This window comes from Palaemon carinicauda, chromosome 31 (assembly GCF_036898095.1).
Source record: "Palaemon carinicauda isolate YSFRI2023 chromosome 31, ASM3689809v2, whole genome shotgun sequence".
Classification (NCBI taxonomy): Eukaryota; Metazoa; Arthropoda; class Malacostraca; order Decapoda; family Palaemonidae; genus Palaemon; species Palaemon carinicauda.
Genome location: NC_090755.1, coordinates 14,010,206 through 14,028,433, shown reverse-complemented (window position 1 = coordinate 14,028,433; position 18,228 = coordinate 14,010,206). Strand labels below are relative to the sequence as shown.

General features: G+C 46.4%; 1 protein-coding gene across 3 annotated transcripts in view; it reads right to left on the bottom strand.

The window, feature by feature from the left end:
• Positions 1–18,228, bottom strand: part of Tbcd (tubulin folding cofactor D) — an 86,707-nt gene that overhangs the window by 23,133 nt on the left and 45,346 nt on the right. For all 3 annotated transcript variants that reach the window (XM_068354972.1, XM_068354973.1, XM_068354970.1), the window contains exons 10-13: positions 2,270–2,387; positions 1,712–1,866; positions 856–946; positions 241–427 (exon numbers count right to left, since the gene is read on the bottom strand). In XM_068354972.1, the coding sequence (XP_068211073.1) occupies positions 241–427; positions 856–946; positions 1,712–1,866; positions 2,270–2,387 (551 nt within the window). The remainder of the gene's footprint in view (positions 1–240; positions 428–855; positions 947–1,711; positions 1,867–2,269; positions 2,388–18,228) is intronic.

Below are 18,228 nucleotides of genomic sequence, written 5' to 3'. Positions count from 1 at the left end.
CAATTTTTTATAAAAAAATAATATGCACATGGAAATAAATTTTGAAAAATTCTTTTTTAATTCTCCAAAGTCATCAATATTATCATATTACTGCGCACTTGATTTCACACCTATGGAATTAAATATTGATAAATCAAAGAGTTGTAAAATTTCCATTGTAATTAATTTAATATAAGATTACCGAAGCCTTAAGAACTGTAATACGCAAGAGTATTTTAAAATAGACCTTATCTATCTTACCCATAACATGCTCTATACTTTTGCCATTCTTTTCAGCTACCAGGGCGAGTGCGTGCGTTATATGTGCCAGGGCCATAATGGCACCATGTCTTGCAACTAGAACAGGACCCGTCGACTCCTGGAGTAACTTTCGCGCGATGGTTTTGTTCATGTAATCGGGAGCTAAGGCTGTTAAATTGTGGAGAGCCTGAAAAGTTAGAATACTGTAAGAATATACTGTATTCGATTCCAGGTAAATTGCTCGAACTATCAATTCCTCGAAATTCAATATTCATTCTTTAAACTACCTGAAATCCAATTCACATTCTATAAACACCATTGCTAAAAAACTTTATCTTAGGCATTAATGATCGAAGTCATTTGCTTTCGAACAAGGATTTTTTTGAGCAATTGATTTCGAGGATTTCGTTTTCGAGCAATTTACCGGTCACCACTGTACTTCATACAGTGAATTTCAAAATATCAACTTGTTAGTATCCAAATAACTACAAAAGAGGCAGGAATGTCTAGATAAAAAAAAGGTTGATAAAAAGATGTTATAACTTCAGTATTAAAATTCCTATTCAATACTTTAACAACTAAAGTTCAGTTTAAAGTGTAGGCGTGAAATCGTACCTTAGCAGAAAGTTCTCTCACAGCAGAATCCCAGTGATTGACTTTCCTTTCAACCAAGTGATCAATTAATGCCTGGGTGTACTCAGGGTACCTACGGGAAGGAAAGTTTAGTTAAGAAGGACAGTCCAAATTAAATTATATTTCCCTAGTATTGGGTAGTGTCATACTTTGTATCAAGGTCTTCCATTGGCTTGGGTTAGAGGGTACACTCAAGTACGCTATTCCATCAGTTTCCTTATTTCCTTTCATCACTGGGCTATTTTCCCTGTTGGAGCCTTTATAAGGCTTAGAGCATACTTCTTTTCCAACTAGGGTTGTAGCTTAACTAATAATAATAATAGTTCAATTCATATAACAATACTACAGTACTTGCATAATATAATGAGATAGTGTTTCTCATAAATTCTTCTTTCCCTATTCAGAGAATGAAGAATATACCAAATAATGCACAAGGTGCCATCCATATCAACAAAATATTATATGTAAGATGAACAATTGATAAGGAATATTAATATCCTCTTACTGTAATTCTAAAGGCTTGAAATTTATGTGGGGTCTTTAATAATATCAATAAGGGGAAGTATTGTTATAAAGCAACGAATGTTTTTCTCATCATGTACTGCTGCATTACCCAGATAAGACATTTCTTGCTATACCTGAAGCCCCTTCACTCTACCTTTGATTTTTTTGGCTACATCATTTTCTTTTTCATAGTTTAATTTCCAAATAACAATAACATCATCATCATCTCCTCCTATGCCTATTGACGCAAAGGGCCTCAGTTAGATTTCACCAGTCGTCTCTACCTTGAGCTTTTAAATCAATAACTACATCAGTCATAAAAAATTGAACTCACTTGCCAACTGCCACACTCAAATTCAGGAAAGCATTTGACCGATTCCCAACTGCAAAGTAGTCGACAGTAGTGAGAATCTCAATCCCATGAGGGAAGGTGCCCTGACGACCTACGTGTTCCTGGAACGCAGCCGAGCCCGCTCTCCGGCACGGAATCTGCAAAAATACCCATCACTTATGCTACTTGGTCTGTCACGAATATAGTATACTGTGAGCTACTTTTGTAAGTCCTAAGTCAAAACTATTTTATGTCAATGAAGTAAATGATTAGAAATTGATTACTGCTTAGAGAATCCATAAAATGATGTATGAATACTATCAGCGCATTGAAGGGAAAACTGATAAACAGTGTATTTCTGGCAAGTTATTTACTAAGGATTTATCAAGTTGCTTTGTAGTCAATTTTCACCTAGATTATTATAAGGTAATTTTAAAAATACTACATAACAATATAAAACATACACGCTTTAAAACATACACGCTTGAAAGATTTCCTAGATAAAAGTTTACAAAAGCATTGGTGACTGTAAGTGCATTATTAAAAAGAACTAGTTTTTACCTCTCTATCAAATAAGGCCACAATAAGAAGTCCGGTTGCAATCTGTTTGACATAAGGCAGCATTTGGTCTGGGTGATATGCTCTGGCAAATGCCCAGCATAAGTAACAAGCAGCATCCCTGAAAAAAAAAAATTACAAATATTATAAACAAAATTTTGATGAAATGACAAATTTGTAGATAATTTGTATTTTTCCTAACCATAGAAACCTTAGCTATTTAAATAGGGTATTACTTTCGGCGTAGCTGAAATGACGAGCCATTAGAATTTTAACGAGGGTTTACTACCCCCTCGCTAGTTAGAGAAGGGGTAGGGGAAGGGTAGCTAACTACCCCTCCCCCCCTCACACACTGGTGAACTAGTTCACTTTGCTTAGAGGTAGGACTTATCCCTGGGGACAGGGCTGGCGGGCAAGTTTGATTAAATAGCTAAGGTTTGGATGGTTAGGAAAATCGAAATACAAACCACGCTATTTAAATAGGGTGACTTAACCCTTAGGAAGAATGGTAAGTCCCAGCCGTACTGGCTTTGACTTTTTGCCCGAGGACTCAGTATCTGAGTATGTAGAACTCAAGATAAGGAGTCCCTGCACCTCGCAAGTACCTTGCTCTGCAAGGCTCGCGGCCTACGTAAGCTTGTGTGTGAAGGAATGAAGTGTGACTTGTCCTAGGAAGTTGACCTGGATTCCTTGAGATGGAATTCTAGGTTAGGACGTTCCCAATACCAACTTGTAAGGGTATGGGGGATGCGACAGTATTATCTTAATACTAGGAACACAAGGAAGCATGGTTTACCTGCAGTGGTTTGAGGTCAGCTGTGCAGAGAACCCAGGATGCTGCTTTCCCAAAGAGAGGGGAGGATGAAGAAAAGAATAAGGGCCAGGCATACCTTCTCATTCATGCAGACTAAAGCCGGGTAACAATGCCCTCAACCTTCTGCTACTTGTCCATTAAGGAGCCTGAGGTTTAGACCAGCTGTTGTGCAGCCACCACAGGGCCGATAGAGAATGTATCGAGCCTCCTGTGGGTCACGTCTTGCAGGTAGTGGGCTGTGAAGGTCGTTTGACGCTTCCAAACCCCTGCTTGTAGAACCTGCGTCACTGAGTAGTTTCTCTTGAATGCCAGGGACGTACCGATGCCCCTGACATCATGTGCTCTAGGGCGACGTGACGGAGGAGGGTCTGGATTCAGGGAATGGTGGATGACCCTGCGAATCCATGCTGAGATAGTATTCTTAGTGACCCTCCTCTTCATCCTTCCTTTGCTCACAAACAATGCTTGCACTCGAGGACCAACTGCAGCTGTTTTTTTAAGATAGAGCCTCAGACTCCTTACTGGGCACAGTAGGAGATGGTCTGGGTCATCTGTTACAGAACGGAGACTCGAAATCCGGAAGGAGTCAAACCGGGGGTCCGGCACTCCTGGATTTTGAGTCTTAGCTACAAACTCAGGGACGAACCTAAACGTTACCTCCCCCCATCCCCTTGAATGGGCGATGTCATACGAGAGACCATGAAGTTCGCAGACTCGCTTGGTTGAGGCCAAAGCAAGTAGGAACACCGTTTTCCAATTCAGGTGGCGATCAGAAGCCTGGCGTAATAGTTCGAACGGAGGTCTCTTAAGAGCCCTGAGGACTCGAACCACATTCCATGGAGGAGGTCTCACTTCCGACTGAGGGCAGGTAAGTTCATAACTTCGTATGAGTAGAGAAAGTTCCAGCGAGGAGGAAATGTCCATTCCTTTTAGCCTGAAGGCAAGACTTAAGGCTAAGCGATAGCCTTTCACTGCCGAGACTGAAAGGCGCATTTCTTCCCGCAAATACACAAGAAACTCCGCTATTGCTGGAATAGTGGCATCGAGTGGAGAGATACCCCTTCCACGACACCAACCACAGAAGACTCTCCACTTCGCCTGGTAGACTCCTGCGGATGACTTTCGCAGGTGTCGAGACATCCTTTCCGCAACTTGTTGCGAAAAGCCTCTCTCTGTGAGGAGATGCTGGATAGTCTCCAGGCGTGAAGCCGCAGTGATGCTATGGCTTTGTGGAAGATGTTGGTGTGTGGTTGCTTGAGTAGCTCGTGTCGAGGAGGGAGTTCTCTCGGGAGTTCCGTCAGGAGCTGCAGAAGGTCCGGGAACCACTCTGCATGATGCCATTGCAGAGCTATTAAGGTCATTGACAGGTTGACCGATATTCTGGTCTTGTTGAGCACCCTACTCATCAGACAGAACGGGGGAAAGGCGTAAACGTCGATGTTGTACCACCGTTGTTGGAAGGCATCTTGCCAGAGTGCCTTGGGGTCCGGGACTGGGGGGCAGTACAGCGGAAGCTTGAAATTCAAGGCTGTCGTGAACAGATCCACCGTCGGGGAACCCTACAGAGTCAGGACTTTGTTGGCTACTAGAGGATCCAAAGACCACTCGGTACTCACTATCTGGGATGGATGCTCTGCTCAGACTGTCGGCGAGCACATTCCTTTTGCCCGGAATGAAGCGATCCGATAGTGGAATCGAGTGGACTTCGGTCCATCTCAGTATCTCTACTGCAAGATGGGATAGCTATTGTGAAAAGGTACCTCCCTGTTTGTTGATGTAAGCCACTACCGTGGTGTTGTCGCTCATCACCACCACGGAGTGACCCACCAGGTACTGTCGGAACTGTTTAAATGCCAGATAGACGGCCTTCATCTCTAGCAGGTTTATGTGGAGGCACTTTTCTGATTCTGACCATAGGCCTGAGGTCCTGTGTTCAGAACGTGGGACCCCCACCCTTCTTTTGAGGCGTCCGAGAACAGCATCAAATCCGGGGGGAGGACGAGAAGAACCACTCCCTTTCGTAGGTTTTCGTCTGTCACCCACCATTGAAGGTCCGTCCGTTCCGTAGGACCCATAGGGACCAAAATGTCCGGGGAATCGTGACCTTGATTCCACCGGGACTTGAGCCGCCATTGCAGGGATCTCATCCTGAGGTGCCCATTTGGAACTAGACGGGCCAGAGAGGAAAGGTGACCGAGGAGACGTAACCACGATTGGGCTGGGAGTTCTTCTCGTCTGAGGAAAGGATCTGCGACCCTTCTCAGCCTTGCTATCCTGTCGTCTGATGGAAAGGCTTTGTGGAGATTGGTGTCCAAGATCATGCCTAGATATACCAGTTGTTGAGATGGAAGCAGAGAAGACTTTTCGAGATTTACCATGATCCCTAGATCTTGGTAAAGTCCCAGAAGCTTGTCCCGGTGTCGAAGAAGGGTCGACTCCGAGTCTGCCAGGATCAGCCAGTCGTCCAGATAACGGAGTAGACGAATGCCGATCCTGTGTGCCCACGAAGAGATCAAGGTGAACACTCTGGTGAAAACCTGAGGTGCTGTGGAGAGACCAAAACACAGCACCTTGAACTGGTAGATCTTGTTGTCTAGGCTGAATCTTAAGTACTTCCTTGAAGACGGATGGATTGGGATCTGGAAGTACGCGTCCATCAGATCCAGTGTACACATGAAGTCTTGTGGTCTCACTGCAAGTCTGACCGTGTCTGCTGTCTCCATGCTGAACGGAGTTTGTTTGACAAACCTGTTCAGAGCTGAGAGGTCGATGACTGGTCTCCAGCCTCCAGACGCCTTCTTTACAAGAAAGAGTCGACTGAAGAAGCCTGGAGACCCATCGACGACCTCTTGGAGAGCATCCTTCTTTAGCATGGTCTCGACTTCTGCCCATAGGGCTAGCCCCTTTGCCGATCCCATGGCATAGGAGCTCAACGACACTGGATTCGCTGTCAGGGAAGGTAGAGATGTTATGAACGGGACGCGATATCCTTGACTGATTACAGAAACCGTCCAGGAATCGGCCCCGAGTTGCTGCCACCTGATTGCGCAACTTTGCAGGCATCCCCCCACTGGTGGACATGCAGGGGGATTGCCAATCCTAGCGTTTGCAGCCTCGCCCGCTCCCCCTAGGATTCTTGCCTCCCCTGGAGGACTTTTTGCCTCTCTTGTCTTTGACAGGAAAGGGCTGCTGTTTGGACACCGTTGTCTTCGCTTCCGCTGCCGGTTTTGTCGTCTTGGACTGGCAAGGTTGTTGTTGAGGTGCTGGAGATTTGTAGGGCTTTGATGTGAGAGCCCTTTAGAGGATAGAATTCTGATTGGATTTCCTCCACCTCTCAACTGCCTGTTCCACATCCTTGGGCTCAAACAGGCTCTTTCCCATAAGGGAAGAGTGTCTGAGCTTGCTGACTTCGACGGTTGAGACCTTCGAATGGAACCTCTCTGCCACCGCATCACGTCGTTTCAAGATTGAATTGGCACACAAGTTCGAGACTTGGTGGGCCAGAAACTCAATGGTGCGGTTGCCCGAGAGGAGGAAGGTCTCCAGGCCCTTCCTAGTGCTTTCCTTGGACAGATCCTCGGATCGCAAAAGGATACCCAGAGACCCCAACCAGATATCCAGCCACGAAGTAGCCTGCATGGCACACTTCGCGACCTTCTCCTGGTTTAGGATCTCTGTCGCCGAGAAAGTCACTTGCCGGCTAGAGAGTCTATCAAGAGGAACTCCCTTGGTAAGCTCTTCCACAGAGTGGTGCAACGGAAGAGCTAAACAAGACTCCTCCATGATCTCAAAATACCTCCTCTGGTGGACACGAGGAGGCGGGAGGAGCTTGTTGCCAGCAGTGGAACGGCTGGAGGAGGCAAGCTCGGAGAGCTGGCCCTCAACCTTATCTCTGGCACTCTTCACCCCTTGGGACCAGGGCAGAGCCGCACTGGCCTTAGTTGATTTATGAGTGCCAAAGACTCGGTCCAGGACCGTGTCCTTGCCCTCACGAGGAGGAATCTCAGGTCCGGAAACTTGTTGAGATGCCTCATCAGAGTCAAGACCTGCCAGAAGGCATGCTCTGACTCTTGCTGCTCTCCCCCTGGAGAACTGGCAGCGAAGTCTCCCGTCCCCAAAGGCTCTTCTTGGGGGGACACATGGACGTTCTCTGCGGGTCTCGTTGGCTCTGGTCGAATCCTGGAAGAAGATTTCGGGATGGTCTTCGAGTCCTTCGGTTCCCTCTTAGGAGGGATACAGGACTCCAGCAACGAAGTCTAAGGGCTCTTCTCCGCCCCAACACGGGACGATTCTCCTGCTCGAGGTGGGGTTGCTCCCATTGGTGCGGTGGGAGAAGGTCTCACCTCGGAACACTACCCTGAGGACGGAAAATCCTCGTCCACAGGGGATGGAGAAAACGTCTGAGGGGGGAAGGAACCTTCCTGACGGACTTCTTAGGAGCCAGCTTGACCCGAGGAGAAGTCACCACGACCTCTACTCCTCTCTTCCTCTTCAGTGGGGTTGGAGCTGCCCTTGGTTTGAGGCCTAAATCAGAGAAGGCAGGCTTAACAGCCTGGACGAAAGCTCTGACAAGGGACTCAAACCATGGCTGCTTACTGACAGACGCAGTGTCAGAGACTCCCTCTGGAGGGAAGGGAAGCAGGCGATCCTTAGGAGTAGAGACTACAACATGGCCTGCCTAGAAAGAAAGGGAAGAAGATGGGTGCCTCGACCTATCTGAAGATCTCCCCTCCTCCTGCGAGCGCGCTGGTCTGTGCTTGCGGGGTGTGTGTGTGTGTGTGTGTGTGAAGACGACCTGGCTGCTCTTGTTCCTGAAGACTCGCTCGGTAGCTCGCGTTGCGAAACCAAGGCTCGCGCTGGCGCTCACGCGAGGGAATAATCCCAGGTTCGCGCGCGGGTGAATGTTCGCAGATGAAGGCGCGGGTGCGCGGGCGAGTGCTGGCGAGCAGGAGAATAATGGTGCGCAGGCGAGCGATGGCGCGCAGGTGAGCGACTGCGCACAGTTTACGGTGCGCATGAGCACGTAGGTGATCTACGGCGAGCTGGCTCGTGGGCGCGTGTGCGTGCTGGGGAGTGATAGCGCGCAGGAGATCGATGGCGCGCAGGTGCGCGGTCTGGTGAAGACAGAGGGCGCGCAGAAGGACCAGCAAGCGTGGAAGCGCGAGAAGGAGACTGCTCGTGAGCGCGCAGGATCTCGGAAGCCTCTGGAAGGGCGCACGGTAGGGGCTGGAACCTGTGCGCGCAAAGGTGACTGCGCGCGATGGTGCGCAGGCGAGGGCTGACGGGTGTGCGAGTTCCGAGGGCGCGCAGGAGATCGCTGGAGAGAAGGCGAGCGACGATTCCTCTTTCCTGTGCTCAGATCCGGAGATCGTGGGCGTGCAGGTGAAGAGCGCTGGCGAGCTGGAGATTGTGGGCGCGCGTAGCGCGTAACAGGATCAGGCCGCGCAGCTGTGCACTGGCGAGTAGGAGATCGCTGGCGCGCAGGTGAGCGCTGGCGAGCAGGAGATCAATGGCGAGCAGGAGAGCGCTGGTGCGTCGACTCTGCAGCAGGAGATCGCTGGCGCGTTGTCCCTGGCATAGGATGTCTCTGGAACGTTGTCCCAGGAACATCATTAGCAGGCGAGCGATGGCGCGCAGGTGAAGAGCGCTGGCGCTCAGGAGATTGTGGGCGCACGTAGCGCGTAACAGGATCAGGGCGCGCAGCTGTGCACTGGCGAGTAGGAGATCGCTGGCGCGCAGGTGAGCGCTGGCGAGCAGGAGATCGATGGCGAGCAAGAGAGCGTTGGTGCGTCGACTCTGCAGCAGGAGATCGCTGGCGCGTTGTCCCTGGCATAGGATGTCTCTGGAACGTTGTCTCAGGAACATCATTAACAGGCGAGCGCTTGCGCGCAATTGCGCACGAGCGAGCAGGGGATATCTGGCACTTAAGGGACTTGCTCACATTGTGAGAAAGCCCCTTTTGCCCCGAAGGAACCGGTGCCCTTTGGATAACGGGGTGCGTGGGCGCCCACAGCGCGTCAGCTGCCAGGAACGGAGAAGGAAGGTCAGCAGGTCTGGCAGGCGATGGAGATCGCGAACGATCTGCAGAGAGGTCCAGTGATGCAGCTGCAACGGTCAAAGCACAGCGAGGAGGATCCTCTGCGGGGGACTGCGAGGGCGAGGAGCCGAAAAGGCGCCTCCTAACTCCCTTGTCGGGAGAAGGAAGGCCTCTACGGTGAAGAGTTAGACGAGCCTTGCGTCGGATATGTCCTCTGGGGGCATCAGGAACACCATCGTCAGTCCTCCGAAAAGGAGTCTCTGTTAGTGAACTCCCCCAAGGGGGAGAATCACCTGCAGGAGAGACCGTTGGACTTGGCCCCCCCCTCGAAGGATGTTGAGAGGGGGGAACCAAGCCTTCAGCAACATCAGCACCCAAGGCAGAGGTTTGACCCAACTCGCCGGAAGCCTCTGCCACAATAACGCCGACGATAGACAGAGGGTCAACCTCCGCTATCACTGGCGACTGTTTGACAGCTGCTCCCAACTGGATAAGGTCAAACAGGGCTTCCCTGGAGGGTGAACCCTTAAGCCCCAAGGAAGCCCAAAAGTGCAACAAATCATCATTAGCAACATTCATAGATAAATCCTCCCCCGGAGGAGGAGGAGGAGCTGCCTCGCTATGGGAGGCAACTCCCTCTCCCGAACCCCGAGGTCAGTCAACAAAAGTACGGCCTACGCTACCACTCGACGGCCTCTCGGGAGAGACCGATCGAGTGGGAGCTTCGGAGGAGGTTCGCGCAACGAAAGAAGAGTCCTTGGAGATTTCCTTCTTCAAGGAGATCCTTGAAGGAGAAAGATCCCGCTTGGACTTCTTTCGGCACTGGGAAAACCTCCCCACTGGAGGTAGACCACTCCCTGCACTGACTACAAACTTTATCCTTATCATACCGTTGGCCCCTGCAGAACGGACACAAGGTGTGAGGGTCCGTCTCGACTGCCGACATATATGTCCCACAAGGGCGGTCTGGTAACCCGGGGCACTTCCGCATGATAAAGAGAGAGGCCAACTTCCAAACACACAACTGAAAGAAAAAGAAAAAAAGATTAAGGCTGTCAATACGCGAGGGTGAGAGCAGACACGTCTGTTCATCACCCGAGCCAAAAGCAAAGTGAACTAGCGAGGGGGTAGTAAACCCTTGTTAAAATTCTAATGGCTCGTCATTTCAGCTACGCCGAAAGTAATACCCTATTTAAATAGCGTGGTTTGTATTTCTGTTACGGAACAAACTCATGTTTCAATTAACTGTATTCAATAATAATAGATGTAATAATCACATGTTAGTATCGGATCAAGAAATAAAAATGGCAGATATTAATCTTTTCCACTGTTTTCGTTATGTTCCTGGACACGGCCATCTATACTTTCCGGACCAGCTGATTAAGGCAAACTTCTGAAGGATCTTTTTTATTTCCCCCAAAAAACAATTAATACTTAAACTATCATTTTATCATACTATGATAAATATTTAAATCTAAAATAATTTTCTCTATAATATTTACTATTGAGTTTAGTGGCCTATCAAAGTCTAATTTTTGACTTGCCAGTGGGTTTCACACCCCAACTGAACGTGCTTGCGTTTCATTTTTTTTTTCTACAATCATTCCCTGTAAGTTTAGATTGTAATTTAATTTTTGAAGTTACGAGTCATTTAGATGTATTAATTTGTAGATATAAGAGTTATTAATCTAAAAACAATAGAAAAAGTACATTACAAAATTAACACAACTGAGGCAGCAATTACTTTTAATAAAACATGACTGAGAGGGTCTATTCCAGAAATAATTTTAGAAATACTATAGAGCAAAATATGTTTTTAAGTTTTTCTATTATAATTAGTAGATCATGTTTGTTTTCCTTGCGCTTTCCTTACAGAGATTAACCGTATTTTCTCAATACTACAGTACCATCTTATTTTTTAAGGGGACACTACTGTATTGAAAATATGACTGTGGCATTTAAAATTTTATTTTTTCTACTCACAGACACAAAATATACTTCTAAAATGTCCTTGACTAGTTATTATCATCTTAATGTATTAAAAACAAGTTTGTTAAGGTAATTTATTTCATTACCGTATATTAAGCCTTGTATTGGGAAACAAATGAACTTTGGTGAGCTCATATGAGCATATCTCAATGTTTATAACGGAAGTCAAGGGAAAAATGCGCTTCGATAAACAAATTTTCGCTCAAACATTTCTTGAGGAAGGGAACTTATTCGTACAACAGGGCATTGGTGTACAAAATAACTCCGTGTTTTTTATGATGAAACTCTGGCCCTACGGCAGCCGAGACAGTATTTCTTTGGTAATTCATGTTGCATTGGATTCCCTGTTCTAGTCTTTAACAAGAAAGTCCTTGGAGGCAACACAGCACCTTCCAAAAAATAAATGATTTTCTTCGTTAAAACCATTTTCTTATCCCTCAATATCATGTAAATAATGAATTAGTAATTGTTGTTTGTATGAAATGCATTTCAAATTCGAACTGAAGTATATCTAATGCATTCCGATATTGTTTACTGAGTAAAATCTATGTTTAATCAAAACTAGCAAGTGCCCAGACTATCAATAGAATTTCAACTATTCTAATTTCTTTCCATCATTATTGGGCAGATGATATTAGCAACAAGAGTATGGTGAACACTGACATTAAGCAAAGAAAGGCCATGTTTTATTCATAATTTAAAAAAAATGATATTTTAATTATAAAATAAATTTTTGAATATACTTACCCGGTGAATATATAATAGCTGCTGCTCCAGCGGCTCGACAGAAAACACACACAAAAACTCGCGAGCGATCGCTATGAAGGTTGCGGGTGTGCCCACCAGCGCCAACTATCGGCCAGATACCGCATATACATGTAAACAGCTCCAGTTCTTCTCATCCCGCTGGGTCTCTATCGGGGAGGAAGGGGGGGCCTTTAATTTATATATTCACTGGGTAAGTATATTCAAAAATTTATTTTATAATTAAAATATCATTTTTAAATATCTAACTTAGCCGGTGAATATATAATAGCTGATTCACACCCATGGTGGTGGGTAGAGACCAGAGTTAATTAAGTTTACAGCGTATATGCTTAGAGTTTTTGACAGTTATATCATAACAAAACCCAAATATATAAAGGTACCTGGTAAGGAAGTTGACTTAGACGATTACTCTGCCTTATTAGTCTGTCTTCCTCACGAAGCCCAGCGATCCTCTTAGGATGCTGAAAGATTCCCAGGAGCTGAAGTATTAAGGGCTGCAACCCATACAACAGGACCTCATCAAACCCCTAATCTGGGCGCTCTCAAGAAATGACTTTGACCACCCGCCAAATCAACCAGGATGCGAAAGGCTTCTTAGCCTTCCGTACAACCCAAAAAACAATATTAAAAACATTTCAAGAGACAGATTAAAAAGGATATTGGAATTAGGGTAATGTAGTGGTAGAACCCTCACCCACTACTGCACTCGCTGCAACGAATGGACCCAGTGTGTAGCAGTCCTCGTAAAGAGTCTGGACATCTTTTAAGTAAAATGACGCGAACACTGACTTGCTTCTCCAAAAAGTCGCGTCCATAATACTTTGCAGAGATTTATTTTGCTTGAAGGCCACGGAGGTTGCTATAGCTCTAACTTCGTGCGTCTTAACCTTAAGCAAACATCGGTCTTTCTCATTCAAGTGAGAATGAGCTTCTCGTATTAAAAATCTGATAAAATATGACAAAGCATTCTTTGACATAGGCAAAGATAGTTTCTTAACTGAGCACCATAATGCCTCAGATTTACCTCGTAATGACTTAGTACGAGCTAAATAGAACTTAAGAGCTCTAACAGGACATAATACTCTTTCCAGTTCGTTGCCTACGATCTCTGATAAGCAAGGAATATCAAAAGATTTAGGCCAAGGACGAGAAGGCAGTTCATTTTTGGCCAGGAAACCAAGTTGAAGTGAACAAGTGGCTTTTTCTGTAGAAAAGCCGATGTTCTTACTGAAGGCATGAAGTTCACTGACCTTTTTAGCCGAAGCCAAGCACACTAGGAAAAGTGTCTTGAGGGTGAGATCCTTCAGGGAGGCTGAATGTAATGGCTCAAACCTGTCTGACATGAGGAACCTTAGGACCACGTCTAAGTTCCATCCAGGAGTTGCCAAACGACGTTCCTTAGAGGTCTCGAAAGACTTAAGGAGATCTTGGAGATCTTTATTGTTGGAAAGATCTAAGCCTCTATGTCGAAAGACCGAAGCCAACATGCTCCTGTAGCCCTTAATCGTCGGAGCTGAAAGGGAGCGAACCTTTCTCAGATGTAAAAGAAAATCTGCGATTTGGGCTACAGAGGTACTGGACGAGGACACAGATGCTGACTTGCACCAGTCTCGAAAGACTTCCCACTTCGACTGGTATACTCTAATGGTAGAAGCTCTCCTCGCTCTTGCAATCGCACTGGCTGCCTCCTTCGAAAAGCCTCGAGCTCTTGAGAGTCTTTCGATAGTCTGAAGGAAGTCAGACGAAGAGCGGGGAGGCTTTGATGGACATTCTTTACGTGGGGCTGACGTAACAGATCTACCCTTAGAGGAAGACTTCTTGGAAAGTCTACCAGCCATTGAAGTACCTCGGTGAACCACTCTCTCGCGAGGCAGAGGGTAGCAACCAACGTCAACCTTGTCCCTTCGTGAGAGGCGAACTTCTGCAGTACCTTGTTGACTATCTTGAATGGTGGGAATGCATATAAGTCCAGAAGAGACCAATCCAGTAGAAACGCGTCTATGTGGATTGCTTCTGTATCTAGGACTGGAGAGCAATAGATTGGTAACCTTTTGGTCAACGAGGAGGCAAAGAGGTCTATGGTGGGTTGACCCCAAGTAGCCCAAAGACTCTTGCCCACGTCCTTGTGGAGGGTCCATTCCGTGGGTATCACCTGACCCCTCCGACTGAGACAGTCTGCCAAGACGTTCAAGTCCCCCTGGATGAATCTCGTCAACAGGGAGATGCCTCGATTTCTTGACCATAAGAGAAGGTCCCTTGCGATCTCGAGCAGCGTGAAGGAGTGTGTGCCTCCTTGCTTGGAGATGTACGCCAAAGCTGTGGTGTTGTCTGAGTTGACCTCTACCACTTAGTTTCGAAGAAGCTTTCGAATATCATCAAGGCCAAGTGGACTGCTAATAGCTCCTTGCCGTTGATGTGCATGCTCTTCTGACTTGAGGTCCACAGACCCGAGCATTCCCGACCGTCCAGGGTCGCACCCCAACCCAAATCCGAAGCGTCTGAGAACAACACGTGGTTTGGGTTCTTGACTGCTAGGGATAGTCCCTCTCTCAGACTGATATTGCTGTCCCACCATTTCAGGCATGCCTTTACTGGTTCGGAGACTGGGAATGATACCGTCTCTAACGTCTTGTCCTAGTTCCAGTGAGAGGCTAGATGGAACCGGAGAGGCAGAAGGTGTAGTCTCCCTAGTGAGACAAACTGCTCCAGGGATGAGAGAGTCCCTACGAGACTGTTCCAACTCCTGACTGAACAAACGTTTTCTTTTCAGCATTAGTTGGACTTCGAGCAGGGCTTGTTCTATTCGGTGGCAGACGGAAAAGCCCGAAAAAACTGGACTGCGAATCTCCATCCCCAAATATAGAATAATCTGGGATGGGATCAGTTGGGACTTTTAGGTTGACCAAAAGTCCCAACTCACTGGCCAGACTCAACGTCCAATGTAGATCCTGCAGACAGCGAAGACTGGACGATGCTCTGAGAAGCCAGTCGTCCAAGTACAGGGAGGCTCGGATTCCCGATAGATGGAGGGATTTTGCCACATTCCTCATGAGCCTCGTAAACACGAGAGGAGCAGGACTGAGGCCAAAGCACAGGGCTCGAAACTGGTACCCCACATTCCTGTAAACAAACCTCAGAAACGGTTGGGAATCCAGGTGTATAGGAATGTGGAAGTATGCCTCCTGAAGGTCGAGAGAGACCATCCAGTCGCCTTCCATTAATGCTGTCAAGACAGCCTGGTAGACTTCATCGTGAAGTTTGTCTTGACAATGAACACATTGAGCGCACTTGCCTCTTACGTACTCCTGCAGTGAACATGGCTGCCAGATCATTGGAGCCATCCCTGAGGGACTTGTTCCTGCAGAGAACGTGGCTGTCAGATCATTGGAGCCATCCCTGAAAGCCTTGTTTATGCATGACATAATTGTACAGCAAAACTTCAAACGCTCGAAAAAACTCCTAACAGGAGATGGTCTAGCTCTGAAGTCGACCATAAAATCTTGGAGCGTCTCATGGCCAGGCGCCAGGGAGAGTCTATGAGGTTTGAGAAGTCTATCTGGGCAGAGGCAGGAACTCCCAAGCCGAGAACTTCTCCCGTGTCATATCAAACTCTCGCTCTATAAGCCAGCTTAAAAGTAGGGAAAGCAAAGGCTGTCTCCCCCAAACTCCTCCTGGTGATAAACCAGTCGCCTAGCAAACGTAAAGCTCTCTTAGAAGAGCGAGAGAGCACTAGCTTATAAAACAACGGCTTCGAAGTAGCTAGGCCTAGTGTAAACTCTGACGTTTAGGCGAACGAGGAGCAGCAGTTACAAAAAGATCCGGACAAAGATCCTTAAAAATCAGCATGATTTATTTAAAGTCCATAGAGGGCTGAGCAGCTTTAGGTTCCTCTCCGTCTGACAGAGTCCTCAAGGGAATATCAGTAGGAGGGGGAACAGCAACTTCCTCATCTGAAGGAACCTTGTCCGACAATAGCCGAGTCTCAAGCAAGGGAGAGACCTGCCGTGGTGGCAATGCTTGACAAACAGAGTCCACACGCAAAGGAGCAACAGTAGCAGTCAAGGACGCTATGTCAAGTAACTGCTTAAAGGACTGACCAGCAACAACCAACAGGTGCGGGAGGACGCTCGACGTCAACTCGAGACTGCCTTGACTGCCTAGACTGAGCAGTCAAAACAACTCTTGACTGCGGTGCTTGACGCTCAACGTCAAAACAAGTAAACTTCGCTGGTTGGCGAATGTCCTGAACGTCAACAAGAGCATGTGGCAGCGGCTGAACGTCCACAAGCGGCTGAAAGTCAACACTGGACTGCATCGAGTGAGGCTCTACAAAACGTGACTGACGTGACTTTGTAACGTCAACGTCAACAGGACGAGCAAAGGTTCGTTTGGGCGGCTGACGGCCAGGATCTCGATCAGCTAAGCGGCGAGGATCATCGTGAACCTGCTCAGCAGAATAGTCCTCCATAAGAGAGGCAAGCTTATTCTGCATGTCTTGCTGTACAACCCATTTAGGATCAACGGGAATGGTTGCGGTAAGAGACGAGGGTAACGTCTGTGACTGCAAAACCTTGCCTACAAAAAGACTCTCGGAGCCTGTGTTACGCTTTTGTTTAGGCGGCGAGCAGTCTTCCGATGACTGCATAGGGTCAGAGCTGTCCTAATAGTTAAAACCAGGACGCTGGACCTGTCCTGAAAGGACTGACTTTCGCTTAAAGGGCCTCGAAACCTTGTTCCACGGTTTCTTATGCGAAAAGCCTTCGGATGACGAGGAGAAAATCGTCTCGCTCGTCTTAAGGTAGGGGCGGTGTTGATGAGACACGCCTGAAACCATAGAGGGAACGTCTGTTCGCTGATCAAGTCCTCTCGAACCCATAAGTCGTACGACATTACTTCTCCCCTGGGCTTGGGAGCTTGCAAGAGGTCTCGGACTAGGCGAACGACAGGCACGAACAGACGAACCCTCGGTCGCAACACTGATAACACTTTGCGCAATTATCACTTTATCACTACGATTTTCTGTTTTGCACTTATTTCACTGAAATCGAATATTTTAACAATTCACATTAGGTATGAATAAAACTGATTTCTACCTGAAGCACGCAATTCTACCCTCATCAAAAGGTTATAATTGCAAAATCAGTCGTATAATGTAAGCACATTAATACAAGCAAAAAACAGTAAACATATTTTAAGATAAAAAGATCAGTGGCTGGGAAGGAGACTAAACACTAGTTCATTCAAAACTACGTTTTCAATCTCTCACCGTACAGTGCCTTGGGACGAGAATAAAAACTAAAAACGTTTTATCCTTTCTCCCCTATAGAGACTAGGGACGAGAGTAAACTCGAGAACAACGTTACTCGCTTGGGACGAGAATAAAGATCGGAACGTTTTCTCTCCTCTCTCTCTCTCCGTCTCTATCTCTCTCTCTCTCTCTCTCTTGATTTCGCACCGAAGAGAAGAGCCCACTTACCTTTCTTCAATAAACAGGTTATTTGACCAAAGGAAAAAACTGAAAGGTTTTTCAATTAAAAAGTTCCTTTAAAATAGTATTTAAAACATTTAAGCTTTGAAAGAAGAATGAACAAAACGTCAGAATCGATTTACTCTTTCTGCAAAGTGAAACCGTGATATACTCTCTCTCTACCGTAACGATAGAGCGCAAACTGCGTAGCATAAATAAACTAAACGTTAGTTCATCTTTGAAACAGTACGAAGACTATTCAAAGAAAATCTTTCATAAAATATCTACTAAAAAATATTCATTTAATAAGTTTTAAATCATTTGCTCTGTAAAAGTTATTTACGATTGAAAGGGCTCAACGTTGTTTAACTTCGGTTTCCAAGTTAGGACCGCCTACTCTCAGGAAAGGTCGCATATAAACAAATCATTAAAATTTATCTTGATGTTTATTATAAATGGAAAGCTAATCGAAGAGGCCTAATAAAGGCGGTTGAGATATAAAATATATAGAGGAAAATCTATAATTAATTTATAACGTGATAAGATAATTGCTAAAAGCCTAAAACACACTTCCGTACTAAGGGAAGGGTCGGCCATTTAAAAGTCAAAGAAAATCCAAAAAACAATCCAAAGTCATCAAAAATTAAATCTATCTAAAAACGAGTTCAAGATTTAAGTTGAAGATAAAACACCTGCACTGCGAAAGCTCAAACCAAAAGGAAGTACTTCACCAAATATGTTGAGAAAACTCCAGGTTATACAGCGAGTATTGATACGTCTTGTCGTTAGGGCCGACAGAGAAAAAATTGGGTCTGTTTACATGTATATGCGGTATCTGGCCGATAGTTGGCGCTGGTGGGCACACCCGCAACCTTCATAGCGATCGC